Source organism: Loxodonta africana, chromosome 6, assembly GCF_030014295.1.
Source record: "Loxodonta africana isolate mLoxAfr1 chromosome 6, mLoxAfr1.hap2, whole genome shotgun sequence".
Lineage (NCBI taxonomy): Eukaryota > Metazoa > Chordata > Mammalia > Proboscidea > Elephantidae > Loxodonta > Loxodonta africana.
This window is the reverse complement of record NC_087347.1, coordinates 20,103,448-20,122,208: the sequence shown is the minus strand read 5'-3', so window position 1 is coordinate 20,122,208 and position 18,761 is coordinate 20,103,448. Positions and strand designations below refer to the sequence as shown.

Below are 18,761 nucleotides of genomic sequence, written 5' to 3'. Positions count from 1 at the left end.
ACCAAGTCACCATGTGACCTGAGCTGCATATCGTGGACTGGGTATTGTCTGACATACAGAGTCATAAAGGGGGATGCACATGGAGCTGACTGTGGAACAGCCAATCAATTGTTCATATGTAAGTTCAAGTTGAAGTGGAAGAAATTTGGAACAAGTCCACAGAAGCCAAAATATAACCCTGAGTATATCCCACCTGAATTTAGACACCATCTCAAGAATGAATTTGACACATTTAGTGCTGATGACCTATGTCCAGACAAATTATGGAACAAAATCAAGGACATCAAACATGAAGAAAGCAAGAGGCCACTAAAAAGACAGGAAAGAAAAAAAAAGACCAAAGTGGAAGACAGAAGAGACTCTCGAACTTGCTCTTTAATGTAGAGTAGCTAAAGCTCCTGGAAGAAATGATGATGTAAAAGAGCTGAACAGAAGATTTCAAAGGAAGGCTTGAGAAGATAATGTAAAACATTATAACGAAGTGTGGAAGTCTTGAAGTTAGAAAGCTAAAATAGAAAAATTTGCTCAGCATTTCTCGAGCTGAAAAACTGAAGAAAAAATTCAGGCCTCATGTTGTAACTGAGGTGTTGTTCTATAGGACAAATATTGAGTGATACAGATAACATCAAAAGAAGATGGGAAGGATATACAGATTCAGTGTACCAAAAATAATTCATCAATGTTTAAAAATTTCCAGAAGTAGCATATGATCAAGAGCAGGTGGTACTGTAGGAAGAAGTGCAAACTGCACTAAAGGATATGGTGAAAACAGGGTTCCAGGAATTGATAGAATAACAAAGGAGATGTTTCAACAAACAGATGTAGCACAGGAGGTGCTCACTTATCAATGTTCAGAAATTTGGGAGACCTCTTCCTGGCCAACTGACTGGAGGAGATCCATATTTGCACCCATTCCAGAGAAAGATGATCCCACAGAATGCAGAAATTATTGAACAATATTAATATCAGACAAAAGCAAAATTTGCTGAAGATCATTCAAAAGTGGTTGCAGCAGTGGATTGACAGGGAACTGCCAGAAGTTCAAGTCAGATTCAGAAGAGACACGGAATAAGAGATATAATTACAAATATCAAATGGATCTTGACTGAAAGCAGGGAACACCAGAAATATGGTTATCTGTTTTATTGACTGTGCAAAGACACTCAATTTCATGGATTATAACAAATTATGGATAACATGGCAAATAATGGGAATTCCAGAGCATTTAATTGTGCTCATGCAGAACCTGTACATAGACCAACAGGCAATTGTTTGAACAGAAAAAGGAATCCTGAATGGTTTAAATCAGGAAAATATGTGTCTGGGTTGTATCCTTTCACCATATTTATTCAGTCTGTATGCTGACCAAATAATCCAAGAGTCTGAACTGTAAGAAGAAGAACACAGCATCAGGATTGAAGGAACACTCATTAACAACCTGCAATATGCAAATGACACAACCTTGCTTGCATAAAGCAAAGAGTACTTGATACACTTACTGACGAAGATCAAAGACCACAGCTTTCAGGGTGGATTGCACCTAAACTTAAAAATCCTCATAACTTGACCAATAAGCAGCATTGTGATAAATGGAGAAAAGATTGAAGTTGTCAAGGATTTCATTTTGCTTAGATCTACAATCAATACCCACGGAAGAAGAAGTCAAGAAATCAAATGATGTGTTGCATAGGGCAAATCTGCTGGAAAAGACCTCTTTAAACTATTGAAAAGCAAAGATATCCCTTTGAGAACTAAGGTGTTTCTGACCCAAGCTGTAGTGTTTTCAATCACCTCATATACGTGTGAAAGCTGAATAATGGATAAAGAACACTGATGAAGAATTGAGGCCTTCGAATTGTGGTGTTGACAAATATTGAATATACTATGGACTGCCAGAAGAATGAACAAATCTGTCTTGGGAGAAGTACGATCAGAATGCCCCTTAGAAGCAAGGATGGTGAAACTATGTCTCACATACTTTGGACATGTTATCAGGAGTGATCAGTCCCTTGATAGAGGATCAACGAAAAAGAGGAAGAAACTCTAGGAGATGGATTGACACAACAGTGGTCTCAAGGATACCGATTGTGAGGATGGCACAGGTCCAGGCATTGCTGTGTTCTGTTGTACATAGGGTTGCTATGAGCCAGAACAGACTCTACGGCACCCAACAACAACAACATCATGAGAAGGGAACAGGCCCTGGAGAAATCCATCATGTTTGGCAAAGTAGAAGGTCAGCAAAAAACAGGAAGACCCTCAGCAACATGGATTTACAGAGTGTCTCAAGCACAGTAACCATTGTGAAGATGGTGCAGGACCAGGCAGTGTATTGTTCTGTTGTACACATGGTCACCATGAGTAGGAACCAACTTGACAGCATCTGAAAACAACAAGGAGTCCTTTTCAATATGTTCTCTTGTATTAATATTAGGCTAATTTTGTGATTCCAACATGTGGTCATCAATGGATCATTTAACCTGTGAAAAATATTCTTTAAAGCGAAATTACGTATGACAGATAGATGTAGCATTTAATATTAATAGAAATGATAAGAAAGATTCTAAAAATAAAAACTTTATAGTAATTGTTTTAGTTTATTTTGTTTTATGAAGTTACTTTTGGTTCTATGCAATTCTGGATTAACAGCAGTCTGAAAACTTTATTAGTTTTTACATGAACTTTCTAGAATTCTTGATTAAGTTGAGTTGTATTCATATTTCAGATTATACTCCTTTTCAATAAGTTATTTTGGTCATGTGTTTTCAGTGAATTAGCAAGGAAAAACTTATCTGCAAATGACAGACTTAAGGATGGCCATAGTTAACTTATAATTGCTAAATATGAAGGACCTTATGAGAATTAATTACAAAAGTAATGCAAAGCTGAAAAAAGTTTTTTTTTAAAAATCTTTAGGCAAAAATAAAGCATAACTAATTCAGATCTATCTATAAAATTTAATTTATTAAACACAGTTCAAATCAAACTTTAATTCAGAAAGAAATTCTGAGATATTATGTAGTTTGACTATATTAAAAACAAATTAAGATTATTAGATGTTCATAATTTGAATATTAATAAATCATCCATGGGTGGAAAAAAATGTTAATTCTCTAGTTAAACTGTTAGCAATTAAAAATTATGTAATACACTTTATATAGCACATTAATTAAAAAACTAATACTATCTTCTTATAAAAGAGAAATTAATGTTTCAAACTTTTTATGAAATTTTAAAGGTCTTTGGAGTTTATCATAGGTTACTGAGAAACAATATTTGCTTACTAGTTCAAAACCCAATTTGTTTTGCTAGTTGGCAAAATTACTTAGAAATTTTTATAAATTAAATTTTTAAACATGTCATAATTTCAGTAGATAAGAACTTTTACCATATTCATTAAATTCCTTTTTAGGATTTTTTTAATCCTTCCCATAACCTTTAGCCATTTATTGGTTGAAAAACAAAAGCTGAATCTTTTACTAAATTTTGACTTAGCCAAAAGTATTTTTTAAAAAAGGTTTTTCTTATAAAATTTTGCTTCCGATGTTACATAAAAATTTTTGTTAGGCTAGAATTTGAATTAAGACTCTCATTAACTTAAATTATTTTATTTGTATAAGCATTTATTTATTAATAAACCCATTAGAATAATATCATTCCAACTGAAGAAAACAGTCTTTTCTTTCACATGCTTTATAGGATTCTGTGAAGAAACAATTACTTAAAGGTATTGCTGTAACAAATAAATAATGTATGTTCTTCAGTGCACATTTAAACTCTTTCAGTTATTATTGAAAGTTTAACTTACACTACCCAACGCAAGACACAAATATGAACACAAAAATGAGACAAAAATCATATAAATCTGTTGGTCTAGAGCAAACAAAAATTCCGTAATTTTATTTGCATATGGAATTAATTTTTTAAGAATTTGTCTTATATTTAATAGCACACAAAAGAAAGATATGGGGAATTAAAAAAAATTTTTTTTTTTCTTTTTTTAGGTGGGGTTAAATTTTGAAAAAGCAGAACAAAGTTCTGCAGGCAACAAACGACTTTTTTCTGTTACTTCATTCAGGGTGTCTTTGCTTTGAATGTCCAGTAAGTTTAATGACACTTTGCCTGAACTGTAGATTCTCTGAATTTTTGACTGATAATATTTAGGTTATTTATTCCTTCTTTTTCATGGTGGGCCAGCAAAATTGGACCACATATGAAAATATTTTGAGAGACCATGGGAATTCAGAGGGTAAAAGGAGCTGATTTTTATTATTGACCCTTCTTTCTGTAGTTTCAGTACTTTAAGGTAGAAACTTTTATTTATAGCCACCATTGGAAAAACTCTTATACAATCTACAGGAATATAGAATTTATAGGCTACTTATGCAGGCAGTTGCTGGCCACTCGAGGGTTATTAGAGAAATTTACAAGCTTATTTTGTATTGTCTGTAGTTTTTGTTCTAAGGTCTGGGCTAATTCAAGAATAAGGTTGGTATTCAATGATGGGGATAGTTTCCTAATCTGATTGGTGGTTCTTGACCCAGTTAGCCAATTTAGGGTTTGGACACATTATAAGGAGGGGACAGTCCCTGGAGAAGGACATCATTTTTGGTAGACTAGAGGGTCAACAAAAAAGAGGAAGTCCCTCAAGGACATGGATTGACACGGTGGCTACAACAATGTGCTCAAGCGTAACAATGATTGTGAGGATGGCACAGGACTGGGCACTGTTTCCTTCTGGTGTACATAGGGTAGCTCTGAGTTGAATCCATCTTGACAGCACCTAACAACAACATAGTCACATGCAGCTTATGGTGGCTACCATATTGAACAGTGTAGGTCTCACTTTACATGTATAATCTTATTATATCCTCTTAAAAGTCAAGGGTGGTTGCTATTGCTTTTCTCATTTTACACGTTAGGAAACAGACCCTAAAACCAGTAAACTTATTGTCATCCACTTGACCACAACTGGTGACTCCATGTGTATCAGAGAAGAATCATGCTCCATAGGATTTTCAATGGCTGATTTTTTTTTTTTCTTCTGGAAGTAGGCAACGAGGCCTTTCTTCTGAGGCACCTATGGGAGGATTCAAACCTCCAACATTTCTGATGGCAGAAGAGCTTGTTAATTTGTACCACCAAGGAACTCATACAGAGGTTAAGACTCACAGTGCATCAAGTAGTAGGATGAATATTCAAGGCCAAGGAGTCTCACTGGAAGTCGTGCTCCCCAACCACTGTGCAAACTGCCCCCCTAGTTGTTTGGAGACATAAGTTCTTATGATTTCAAAAAGACCTTGAAAACCTGAGAAAGTCATTGAAATCCTTCTTTTTCATGGAAATTAGTAAGAAGAAGGGCTCAAATTAATTCGTTAAAAATATTTATGGAAGGTCTACTTGTGTCAGTGCTGTGCCAGACACTAGGGTTATAAAGGTGCACACAGTCACTATCCCCACGGGCTGCTCATCATATATGTGAGACAGACATTGATCCAATAACTGCACAGAGTTTTCTTGGGTCACGGATGTCTAGAGAGAATTGAGAAAGTGAAGAAGTTTAGCATTCATCCTCTAGGAAGCAATCTCCCTGGATTGATGGGACTGGATCCTATCCATCTTTGAATCCATGGTGTCCCTAGTACATGGTTGATGCTCAGAGACTGTGTACAGAATGAAAAATGCTACTCACCCATTTATAAAAAATGAAGTTAAAAGAACCTGGTGAGGTTAAAGTCTTATCTTCAGGTCATTCACACTGGCTGATAAAAAGACTACTTATCTGTAACTAGAGAAGAATTTGAAGTACCAAGCGAAATTTTATAGATAAACGTGACTTTTCCACTTCAACTTCATTTCCACTTCTCTTTATTATTCCATTTCTAATTGGTCTTGTATTCACTTAGTTTCTTGTGCTCGTTGAAATACGGTTTTATGGCTCCTTATATCAGATAATAATAAAATCAAGTTGGTAGTAATAACCTGCATTTTTTCTTTTTTAATTTCATTATATATTCTTGACTATTCATAATTTCAGTATGTGTCCAAACTATCACTTATACTTTGTCATGTTCACATTTGTCCATTGGTTATAATTAAATGCTCTAAGTCAGTTGAGGCAATTCAATGATTGAGAATCTTTATAATTTTTATTTAGGAGACAGGAGGAACAAAGTGAGGCTGGAGTTGTCATGGTGGAAGAGTAAACTCATGTCAACTTGGAGATAAGGATCTATTGTTATTTTTGTTGCCGTATAATAATAACCATTTCTGACTCCCACTCATGGTGACCCCATGTGCTTCAGAGTAAGCTGCACTCCACAGAGTTTTCAATGGCTGTGGACCTCTGGAAGCAGATCACCAGGCCTTTCTCCTAAAGCACTTCTGGGTGGATTTGAACCGCCAATCTTTCAGCTGGTAGCTGAAGGCTTAACAGTTTGCATCAACCAGGGACTAATCATGGTTGCAGAGTGTCCTTGTTTTGTCTGTGTTCACAGATGATTATAAAGTGGTCTTATTTGTGCCTGATCTCATCACCATCATCGTGTCACCTCATCTGAAGTTGAAATTCTGTGAAATTGTTTATGTTTATAGGCAACACTTTGGTTTGTCACCATCTGTCAGTTGTCAGGGCCTTTGCTTCTTTCTCACAGCCTGAAGATATACCCTTCCTAATCTGTTTCCCTGCTAACCTGTTAGAGAACCATTTATAATAGGTTCTTGTTTATCTTTTCAGTATTTATTTTATTGCAAATTAAAATAAAAACAAAAATCAAATCCACTGCCAGAAAGTTGATTCCAACTTATACCAAACTGATAGAACAGAATAGATCTTCCCAAAAAGGTTTTAAAGGCTGTAAACGTGGAAGCAGGCTGCCACAGCAGTGTACTGCAGAGCAGCTGGTGCAATCCAACTGGTGACATTTGGTTAACAGCCTAGTACTTTTACTACTGTGACACCAGGACTCCTGCTTTTTGCAAATACAATCATATATATTCTTTTTATTTTTTTTTTGTTGTGCTTTAAGTGAAAGTTTAAGGTTCAAGTTAGTTTCTCGTATAAAATTTTATACACACATTGTTATGTGACCCTAGTTTCTCTCCCTGTAGTGTGACAGCACACTCTTCCTTTCCACCCTGGATTTCCTGTGTCTGTTCCACCAGTTCCTGTCCCTTTCTGCCTTCTCATCTTGCCTCCATACAGGAGCTGCCCATTTAGTCTCTTGAATCTACTTGAGCTAAGAAACACTCTCTTCACAAGTATCATTTTATGTCTTATAGTCCAGTCTTATCTTTGAAGAGTTGGCTTTGGGAATGGTTTCAGTACTGGATTAAAAGTATGGGGCCATGTCTTCCATGGTCCCTCCAATCTCAATCAGACCATTAAATATGGTCTTTTTTTAAATTAGAATTTGAGTTCTGCATCCCACTTTTCACCTGCTCCATCAGGGATTCTCTGTTGTGTTCCCTGTCAGGGTGGTCATTGTTGGTAGCTGGGTACCATCTAGTCCTTCTGGTCTCAGGCTGATGGAGTCTCTTGTTTATGGGGCCATTTCTGTCTCCTGGGCTAATATTTTCCTTCCGTCTTTGGTGTTCTTCATTCTCCTTTGCTCTAGGTGTGTTGGGAACAATTTATGCATCTTTGATGGCTGCTTACTAGCTTTTAAGACCACAGACACAGCTCATCAAAATGGGTTGCAGAACATTTTCTTAATAAACTTTGTTATGCCAATTGACCTAGATGAACCCTGAAACAATGGTCCCCAGATCCCTGCCCCTGCTACTCTGTCCCTTGAAGTATTTGGTTGTATTCAGAAAACGTCTTAGGTTTTGTTTTAGTCCAGTTGTGCTGACTTCTCCTGTATTGTGTGCTGTCCTTCTCTTCAACTAAGATAATTCTTATCTGCTATCTAATTAGTGAATGCACATCTCCCTCCCTCCCCACTTTCAGAACCATCAAAGAATGTTTCCTTCTGTGTTTAAACTTTTAACTAAGTTCTTATAAAAGTGGTTTCATACAGTGTTTGTCCTTTTGTGACAGACTAATCTCACTCAGCATAATGTCTTCCAGGTTCATCCATGTTACGAGATGTTTCCTGGATTCATTGTTGTTCTTTATCATTGCATAGTATTCCATTGTGTGAATATACCATAATTTGTTTACTCATTCCTCCGTTGATGGGCACCTAGGTTGCTTCCATCGTTTTACTATTGTGAACAGTGCTGCAGTAAACATGGGTGTGCATATATCTATTCATATGAGGGCTCTTATTTCTCTACAATGTATTCCAAGGAGTGGAATTGCTGGATGGTGTGGTACTTCTATTTCTAGCATTTTAGGGAAGTGCCAAATCAATTTACAAAGTGGTTTTACCATTTTACATTCCCACCACCAGTGCCTGAGTGTTCCAGTCTCTCCACAACCTCTCCAACATTTATTGCTTTATGTTTTTTGGATTGATATTACTCTTGTTGGAGTGAGATTGTATCTCATTGTAGTTTTCACTTGCATTTCTCTAATGGCTAATGATCTGGAACATTTCCGCATGTAGCTGGTAGTTCTCTGAATGTCTTCTTTAGTGAAGTGTCTGTTCATACACTTTGCCAATTTTTTAGTTGGGTTCTTTGTCTTTTTGTTTTGCAGAATTTTGTAGATTTTAGAGTTTAGACCCTGATCAGATACATCATAGCCAATTCCCACCCCCCCCAACTGTAGGTTGTCTTTTTACTCTTTTGGTGATATATTTTGATAAGCATAAGTACTTGACTTTTAGGACCTCCCACTTATCTAGTTTCTCTTTTGGTGTTTGTGCATTGTTAGTAATGTTTGGTATTCTGTTTATGCCATGTATTAGGTCTCCTAACATTGTCCCTATGTTTTTCTTCCATGATTTTATCATTTTAGGTTTTATATTTAGGTCATTGACCCATGTTGAGTTAGTTTTTGTGCATGATGTGAGGTATGGGTCTTTTTTTTTTTTCTTGCAGACAGATATCCAGTTATCCCAATGGCTTTTCTTAAAGAGACTGTCTTTTCCCCATTTAACAGACTTTGGGCCTTTATCAAATATCAGCTGCTCATAGGTGGATGAATTTATGTCTGGATTCTCAATTCTGTTCCATTGATCTATGTATCTGTTGTTGGACCGGTACCAGACTGTTTTAACTAAGTTGGTGATATAATAGGTTCTAAAATCAGGTAGTATACTTGGTTCTTCTTCAGTAATGCTTTACTTATCTGGGGCCTCTTTCCCTTCCATATGAAGTTGATTTGTTTCTCCATCTCTTTAAAAAAATGCGATTGGAATTTGGATCGGAATTGCATAATTTCTGTAGCTCTCTTTGAATACAATAGACATGTTCACAATGTTGAGTCTTCCTATCCATAAGCAAGGCATGTTTTTCCACTTATGTAGGTCTCTTTTGGTTTCTTGCAGTAGTGCCTTGTAGCTTTCTTTGTGTATTTCACGTCTCTGCTTAGATTTATTCCTAAGTATTTTAACTTCTTGGGGGCTACTGTAAATGGTGTTGATTTGGAGCTTTTCTTTTCAAAGTTCTCTTTGTTGGTGTAGATCTAATTAGTTTATATTTATCTTGTATCCTGGTAGTTTGCTAAAATCATCTGTTAGTTCCACTAGTTTCTCCTGTATTTTGGTGGGTTTTCCATGTATAAGATCATATCATCTGCAAATAGAGATACTTTTACTACTTCCTTACCAGTTCAGATGCCTTTACTTTTTTTTCTAGCCTACTTGCTGGCTAGGACCTCCAGCAAAATGTTGAATAAGAGTCGTGATAAATGGCATCCTTGCCTGGTCCTGGTTCTCAAGCAGAATGTTTTCAGACTCTCTCCATTTAGGATGAAATTGGATGTTGGCTTTGAATAAATGTCCTTCCTTATGCTGAGGAATTTCCCTTCTATTCCTCTTTTGCTGAGACTTTTTATCACGAACAGGTGTTGGGCTTTGTCAAATGCCTTTTCTGCATCAATTGATAAGACTAGATGGCTCTTCTTCCTAGTCTCTCTTTGTCTGGAAGCTCAGCTGAAACCTGTTCTCCATGGGTGACCCTGCTGGTATCTGAATACCGGTTGGATAGCTTCCAGCTTCACAGCAACATGCAAGCCCCCACAGTATGACAAACTGACAGACACGTGGCCTGAGAAGCTGGACTATATGAAGAACGGGGCATCAAGATTGGAGGAAGACTCATTAACAACCTGTGTTATGCAGATGACACAACCTTGCTTGCTGAAAGTGAAGAGGACTTGAAGCACTTACTAATGAAGATCAAAGACCACAGCCTTCAGTTTGGATTGCACCTCAACATAAAGAAAACAAAAATCCTTACAACTGGACCAATGAACAACATCATGATAAACAGAGAAAAGATTGAAGTTGTCAAAGATTTCATTTTACTTGGATCCACAATCAACAGTCATGGAAGCAGCAGTCAAGAAATCAAAAGACACATTGCATTGGGTAAATCTGCTGCAAAGGACCTCTTTAAAGTGTTGAAGAGCAAAGATGTCACCTTGAAGACTAAGGTGCGCCTGACCCAAGCCAGGGTATTTTCAATTGCATCATATGCTTGTGAAAGCTGGACAATGAATAAGTAAGACCGAAGAAGAACTGACACCTTTGAATTGTGGTGTTGGGGAAGAATATTGAATATACCATGGACTGCCAAAAGAACGAACAAATGTGTCTCAGAAGAAGTACAGCCAGAATGCTCCTTAGAGGCAAGGATGGCGAGACTGTGTCTTACATACTTTGGACATGTTGTCAGGAGAGATCAGTCCCTGGAGAAGGACATCGTGCTTGGCAGAGTACAGGGTCAGTGGAAAAGAGGAAAACCCTCAATGAGGTGGCTTGACACAGTAGTTCCAACAATGAGCTCAAGCATAGCAACAATTGTAAGGTTGGCTCAGGATCGGGCAGTGTTTTGTTCTGTTGTGCGTAGGGTCGCTATTAGCCGGAACCGACTCGACGGCACCTAACAACAACAACAGATGGTTCTTGTGTTTTGTTTTATTTATGTGATGGATTACATTTTTTTTTTTTTTTTTTAATATTGAACCATCTGCATACCTGGTATGAATCCCACTTGGTCATGGTGAATTTTTTTTAATATGTTTTTGAACTCTATTGGCTAGAATTTTGTTGAGGATTTTTGCACCTGTGTTCAAGGGATATGGTCTATAATTTTCTTTTTGTGTGGTATCTTTACATGGTTTTGTTATCAGGGTTATGCTAGCTTCATAGAATGAGTTTGTGAGTATTCCATTCTTTTCTCTGCTCTGAAATACTATTAGTAGTAGTGGTGTTAGTGCTTCTCTAAAAGTTTGTAGAATTCTCCAGTGAAGCCATCAGGGCCAGGGCTTTTTTGTTGGGTGTTTTTTTGATTACGTCTTCAATCTCTTCTTTTGTTATAGGTTTATTTAGTTGTTCTACTTCTGTTTGTGTTAGTTTAGGTAGGTAGAGTGTTTCTAGGAATTTTTCCATTTCCTCTACGTTTTCAAATTTGCTAGAGTACAGTTTTTCATAGTACTCTGTTATGATTCTTTTAATTTCAGTGTGATGTGTTGTGATATTGCCCATTTCATTTTTTTTTTTTTGTTGTTGTTGTTCTGGGTATTTGTTTCCTCTCCTCTTTTTTTTTTTTTTTTGTCGGTTTGGCCAATGGTTTACCGATTTCATTGATCTTTTCCAAGAACCAGCTTTTGGCCTTATGAACTCTTTCAATTATTTTTCTATTCTGTATTCCATTTAATTTTGCTCTAAATGTTTTATTTACTTTCTTCTGGTGCTCAAAGGCTTCTTTGCTGCCTTCTTTCTGAGTTGTAGGGTTAACGTATTGATTTTGGCCCTTTCTTCTTTTTGGGTGTGTGCATTTATTGCTATAAATTGACACCTGAGTACTGCTTCTGCTGTGTTCTAGAGGTGTTGGTATAATGTGTTCATTCTCATTTTCTTCTGTGAGTTTCTTTATTTTATCCTTAATTTCTTCTATAATCCAGTAGTTTTTTAGGAAGTTATTGTTCCGTTTCCATGTTTTTAAATTTTTCTCTTGCTTTTTCTGTTATTCACTTCTACTTTTATGGCTTTATGGTCAGAAAAAAATGCTTGGTAATATTTTCATGCTTTGTATTCTGTTAAGTCTTGCTTTACGGCCTAACATGTGGTCTATTCTGGAGAATATTCCATGTGCATTGGAAAAGAAAGTATACTTGGCTGCTATTTGGTGAAGTTTACTGTATATGTCTATCAGATCAAGTTGGTTGATTGTGGCATTTAGATCTTCAGTATCTTTATTGAACTTCTTTCTTGATGTTCTCTCCTTCACCAAAAGTGGTGTGTTGAAGTCTCCTACTATTATTGTGGAGCTATCTGTTTCTCTTTGCAATAGTGTTAGAGTTCGTTTTGTGTATTTTGGGGTGCTGTCGTTGCATGTGTAAATATTTATTAAGGTTATATCTTCCCAGTGTATTTACCCTATAGTCATTATATAGTGTCCTTCCTTATCCTATGTGGTGGATTTTACTTTAAAGTCTATTTTGTCTGAGATTCATATTTCCAATCCTGCTCTTTTTTTTTTATTGTTGTTTGCTTGATATATTTTTTTCCATCCTTTGAGTTTTAGTTTGCTTGTGTCTTTAAGTCTAAGGTGTGAATCTTGTAGGCAACATATAGATAGATGGATCATGCTTTTTATCTATTCTATCACTCTTTCTTTTTACTGGTGCATTTAGCTCATTTAAGTTCAATGTAATTATAGATATGAGTTTAGTGCTGTCACTTTGATGTCTTTGTGTGTGTGTGTGTGTGTGCTGTTGTCAATTCCTTTGTTCCACTTATTTTCTGTGTCGAGCTGATTTTCTGTAAGTATTTTCTTTTCATTCTTTTCATTATTGTTGATTTTGAATTTGCTGGTTTTTATGTTTTTCTTTTATTTTGATGTTTAAGATTGCTAGTTTCCTTTGGGGTTACCTTAATATTTACTCCTGTTTTTGTACATTTAAGCCAACCTTTTATTTCTTTATATTGTCTTGGCTTCTCCATCTGAGAGATCTATGACTACATTTTTTAGTCCTACTTTTTTTGTTTTATTGTTTTCGTCTTTTAAATATTGATGTCTCTTTTTTTCTATTTTCAGTGTTTTAGCTTTGATTTATTTTTGTAACTTCCTTATCTGGGTTGATATCTGGTTGTTCTGTCCTGTGTTATAGTTGTGTTGTTATCTGATGTAATTGATTTTCTAACTGGAGGAGTCCCTTTAGTATTTCTTGTAATTTTGGCGTTATTTCCCCCTTGGTCTGGCACTCCAGTTACTCACAGTTTATTCTTATTCATAGAGTCCCACATAATTCTTAGAGTTTCTTCATTTTTTTATACTCCTTTTATATGATTTTTCCTCAAATGAGTTGATGTCAAGTGCTTTACCTTCAATCTCAATAATTCTGACTTCCATTGCCTCAATTCTGCTCCTATGATTTCCTATTGAGATGTGTAGTTCTGAAATTTTATTGTTAATCTTCTGGATTTCTGTATGCTGTTGCTCTATGGATTCTTGCAGCCTGTTAAATTTGTCATTATGCTCTTCTATAATCTTCTTAAGTTCCTCTATTGCATTATTTTCATGTTCATTGGCTTCTTCTGCCTTTTGCCTGATCTCCTAAGGAGTTCTGTATGTTAATCTTTCGTAGTCTACCTCTGGTAATTCCAAGCAATTATCTTCCTCCAGAAGATTTCTTGAATCTTTGTTTTGGGTGCTTACTGAAGCCATCTTGGTCTCCCTCTTTATGTGATTTGACATGGACTGTTGTCTCCGAGGAAACCTTGGTGGCATAGTTGTTAAGTGCTACAGCTGCTAACCAAAGGATTGGGAGTTCAAATCCACCAGGCACTCCTTGGAAACTCTATGGGGCAGTTCTACTGTGTCCTGTAGATTTGCTATGAGTTGGAATTGGCTCGACTGCACTGGGTTTGTTTTGTTTTGGTTGTCTCTGAGCCATCAAAGTTATTATATTTATTTATTTCATCTTTGCTTACTGTGTCCTAGTTTCTTATTTCGTTTTGACATGCCCAAATAGGCTGCTCATGTGAACTAGTTTGATTATTGGCACCTTTGAAGCTCTAAAGTTCTGTCATCAGGTTATTAGATCTGTTACTAGGTATGTGATCCAAGGAGCCCATTTAGTTTTCTTGTGTGGATTTAGTTCAAATGTCCAGGTAGTTGGCCACCAAGTATGTGGTGCAGGCTCTCACCTACAGTTCTAGACTGGCAGGGGCGATTGAAGTAGGCACAGGTATCTGGCTGCAGTGGGGGTCATGGACTGAACAAGGCAGGTGACTATTGGCTGTCCCTGAGTGTATGGGAGGAAAGCATGTCCCTGTTCCCTAGAGTATGTAGGTGGATGGGCTTTGCAGCTGGACTATGGGCATCCAGTACTGTTGGCTGTAAGGACTTGGAGGCATCACTTATTCTTGGATCCCTGTTGAGGGTGGCTAGGTGGCGTGGGTGGATCCACCAGCCCTCAGGTCCCTGATGTGGATATGTGAGGACCCTGATTAATGGGCAGAGAGATGTCAAATATCACCAGCCTTCCACACCATCATGTAGCTGATACTGTTAAAGTTAGGCTTCAAGTGTATACCCTGCCATACTGTGTTAATGACGGCTTACAATGTTGAAACAGGCCCTCATAGGACTTTGCAGATGTGAAAGGCATTCAAAGTCTGTGGATCCTTTGTGCCTACCCTGAGTTCCTGGCTTAGGAGAGCTGGCAGGTTATTTTTTTCCTGTTTGATAATTTGTTCCCTCTCGAAGACTGGGATAATGGCTCAGGGCACATGACAGGTCTTACTTCTGGTCCAGGCATGTGTCAGTCACTGAAGCCAGCCCATACCCAGTGCACAACGGGGAGGGGACGGGTAAATGGGAGAGTCATTCTTCCCAAAGGGGGTGTTTTTTGATCAGCACAGTAGGTTAGACACATGTACTTATCTTTTGTGAATTGATCACCACTTTTCACTAGTTCTGGAGGCTTGAGCAGACTCTTCACAGCTAGGTCTGTCCTGATATGGGAAACAGGTCCTGAGTACCACTACTTGCCTTATCACACACACCAGCCTATCCTACCTGCAGGGTACTGGTTTCCGCAGGGTCAGGTCTGAAAGCTCCTCCTTCCTTCTGAACCATCTGCCCCTCCCCCTGCCACTCAGTTAGATTCCTCAGTTTTGCTTTTGATGTTCAGGGCTCCTAGATTGTCATATATAATCGATTCACTTTTTTTTTCAGCCTTTGTTGTAAGAGGGGCTATAGGAAGCAACTGACTACTCTGCCGTCTTCGCCCCGCCTCCTCATAATATTCTCATCCCTTTGCAAACAAATGGTATCATATTATATACACTGTCCTACAACTTCCTTATTTCTCTTACTGATATACACTGGAAATCTTTCTATCTAGGAGCATAAAAGTCTTTCTCATTTTTTAGTAATAGGTGAATAACACACCACTATCTGGATGTGCTGGAAACCCTGGTGGCATAGTGATTAAGTGCTACAGCTGCTAACCAAAAGGTTGGCAGTTTGAATCCACCAGGTGCTCCTTGGAAACTCTATGGAGTAGTTCTACTCTGCCCTATAGGGTCACTACAAGTTGGAATCGACTTGAGGGCAATGGGTTTGGTTTGTTTTTTTAATCTGGATGTGCCATGTTGTTGTTAGGTACATCTAGTTGGTTCTGAATCATGGCAACCGTATGTACAACAGAACAATACAGTGCCCGGTTGTGCTCCATCCTCACAATTCTTGTTATGTTTGAGATCATTGTTGCAGCCACGGTGTCAGTCCATTTCGTTGAGGGTCTTTCTCTTTTCTGCTGATCCTGTACTTTAACAAGCATAATGCCCTTCTCAGGTACTGGTCCTTCCTGATAACATGTCCAAAGTATGTGAAACATAGTCTCTCCATCCCTGCTTCTAATGAGCATTCTGGCTGTACTTCTTCCAAGACAAGTTAATTCATTCTTTTGGCAGTCTATGGTTTATTCAATATTCTTCACCAACACCATAACTCAAAGGGATCAATTCTTCTATGGTTTTCCTTATTCACTGTAAAGTTTTTACATGCATATGAAGTAACTGAAAATAGTAGGGATTGTGTCAGAGACAACTTAGTCTTCAAGGTGACATCTTTTTTTTTTTTTTTTTTTTTAACGTTTTAAAGAGGTCTTTCTTTTGCATCAGAGTTGCCCAGTGCAATGTGCCTTTTGATTTCTTGACTGCTGCTTCCATTGATGTAGATTGTGGATGCAAGTGAATTGAAATCCTTGACAACGTCAACCTTTTTCTCCATTTATCATGATGTTGGTTATTTCTCCAGTTGTGAGGATTTTTGTTTTCTTTATGCTGTGGTGTAATCCATACTGAAGGCTGTGGTCTTTGATCTTCATTAGTATGTGCTTCATGCCCTCTTCATTTTCAGCAAGGAATGGTGTTTTATCTGCGTAATATAGGTTGTTAGTGGGTCTTTCTCCAATGCTGATGCCCCATTCTTCTTCATATAGTCCAACTTCTTGAATTATTTGTGTAGCATATAGATTGAATAAGTATGGTGAGAGGATATAACCCTTACACACATTTCCTGTCTTTAAACCATGCAGTATCCTCTTGTTCTGTTTGGAAGACTGCCTTTTGGTCTATATATGGATTCTACAATGAGCACAATTAAGTGGGAATTCCCATTCTTTGCATTATATGTTATGATCTACACAGTCAAATGCCTTTGCATAGTCAATAAAACACAGGTAAACATCTTTCTGGTATTTCATGCTTTCAGCCAGGATCAACCTGACATTAGCAATGATATCCCATATACAGGGTACTCTTCTGAATCCAGCTTGAATTTCTGGCAGTTTCCTGTTGGTATACTGCTGTAGTCACTTTTGAATGGTTTTCAGCAAAATTTTACTTGCATGTGGCATTATTGATACTTTTCAACAGTTTCCACATTTGGTTGGATGACCTTTCTCTGGAATAGTCATAGGCTCCAAATATGTAATATAAAGGAGTTAACCAATATTTAAGTCCCCATCACATTTCATCTGTTTGATTTTATTCTCATGTGTTATATATTTATCAACCAATTCTCAAGAAAAAAAACTCTAATTTTTAGCATCTGCTCATTTCCATGGTATAAATACTCCCATCCTGGCCAATTTTAAGCTTACATTTTAACAGCCAATTTGCAGAATTCCTGGAAATTGAACAATGGGCTCTTGGAGCTTGTGCTTTGCAATTCCAGTAGACTGCTAGGAAAATTTTCTAAAATGAGACTCACTGAGATTCAGACATTGTAACTTCCTCAGATGGAACTTAAGTTATATCACACTTGGATTGAGCAAAAAGGAAGATATTACTCTCTGAATCTACTACCTTAATCATTTCCAGAATCATTTATTAATTTTTAGAAAAGAAGGATTACATAGACACCAACAGTCACGATCTTTAACAAATATCATATATTAACTCAGCCTCAATCTACAAAGAAGCTTATTTCTTTGATTGAAATCCCATTATATTAGTAGTAAAATAATTCTCTTTCTTAACTAAGACTGCATATTTTAATCAACATTAATCCAACTTCTGAAAAATTACCCACACCCAGCCCTAGTACAGACTGATTAAATCAGAACCTCTGAAGGATGGGCCTCAGATACTGGTTTGTTTGAACAGGGTTCAAAGTGGTTCTAATGTGCAGCTGGGGGTTAAGGACATCTGAACTTTGGACACTTCATATGTAAGTATTCTGACATTTCTCTTTCTCATTTTAGGTGGAGAGCATTGTGCAGATATGTACCAACAAAAGGATACTGATTCAGCTGAACTAATTCAAGCACGAGAAAAAATTTTCCACATTCTACAGAAATGGCTTAAGGAATAGATCTCTCTGAAAAATAAATGCAATAGAACCCAAAATCTGGCCTCCCATTTTATCACTCAGATGTAAAACCTTCTACAAGGGTGGAATTAGAACAGGTCCAAAAGTTTAATTCCTCTATGTAGGATTTAAGTTTGTATTGTTTTTATGGAATGTCATCTTGATCCTCCTTTCTTGCTGGACTTGAGAAGCAGCAGACCATCCAAGCACACAAGAAATTAATTACCCTGGAAAACCAGGTACAAACAGTTAGTTAGTTGCCATGGGCATGGAAGGTATACAATCCCTGTTTTCCAGAACAATATTTATTTCATGAACTCTTATTCTTTTCAATGAAGGCCATTTGTAACGTGAAAATAAAAATGTGTTCTGATTAATTTTTTGGGTACACATTAATACATTAACAGGAAAAAATACTTTGCCAAATAATGGATCCTTGTCTTTTTAAGAAAATTTAGGGATAGGTACAATTTGAGTGAATTAGTAAAAAAAGAAAAAAAGAAAAAAAAATTCCTGAGACAGATGCAAATCTCTTTGGAAAAACTGACTCCTCCACCAGTAAATCTTTCTCGAAGTCCCAGCACTTTACAAATAGTGCTTCTGTTCCTAACATAATTTAAATTTAATCAAAATATGAAAGGTACTAGAGTTCTCATCTGAGATTTCTTTATAAATTTTGTCCAAATTAATTTATTTTCAATTGATTTGAAGAGAACCCAATGTAAGGCAACACATCTGAAACTTAATTCAAAGTTATTATTTAGTCAAGATGGTAGCTTTTTCCTTTAAAAAAGGGCATGTGGTGTTCTTGATTGTCA

General features: G+C 36.9%; 1 protein-coding gene across 1 annotated transcript in view; it reads left to right on the top strand.

The window, feature by feature from the left end:
- LOC135231565 (putative serine protease K12H4.7) overlaps positions 1–17,946 on the top strand; it is an 85,607-nt gene extending 67,661 nt beyond the window's left edge. The window contains exon 9 of the mRNA XM_064287395.1: positions 17,837–17,946. Within this exon, the coding sequence (XP_064143465.1) occupies positions 17,837–17,946 (110 nt within the window). The remainder of the gene's footprint in view (positions 1–17,836) is intronic.
- Positions 17,947–18,761: the final 815 nt, after the last annotated feature.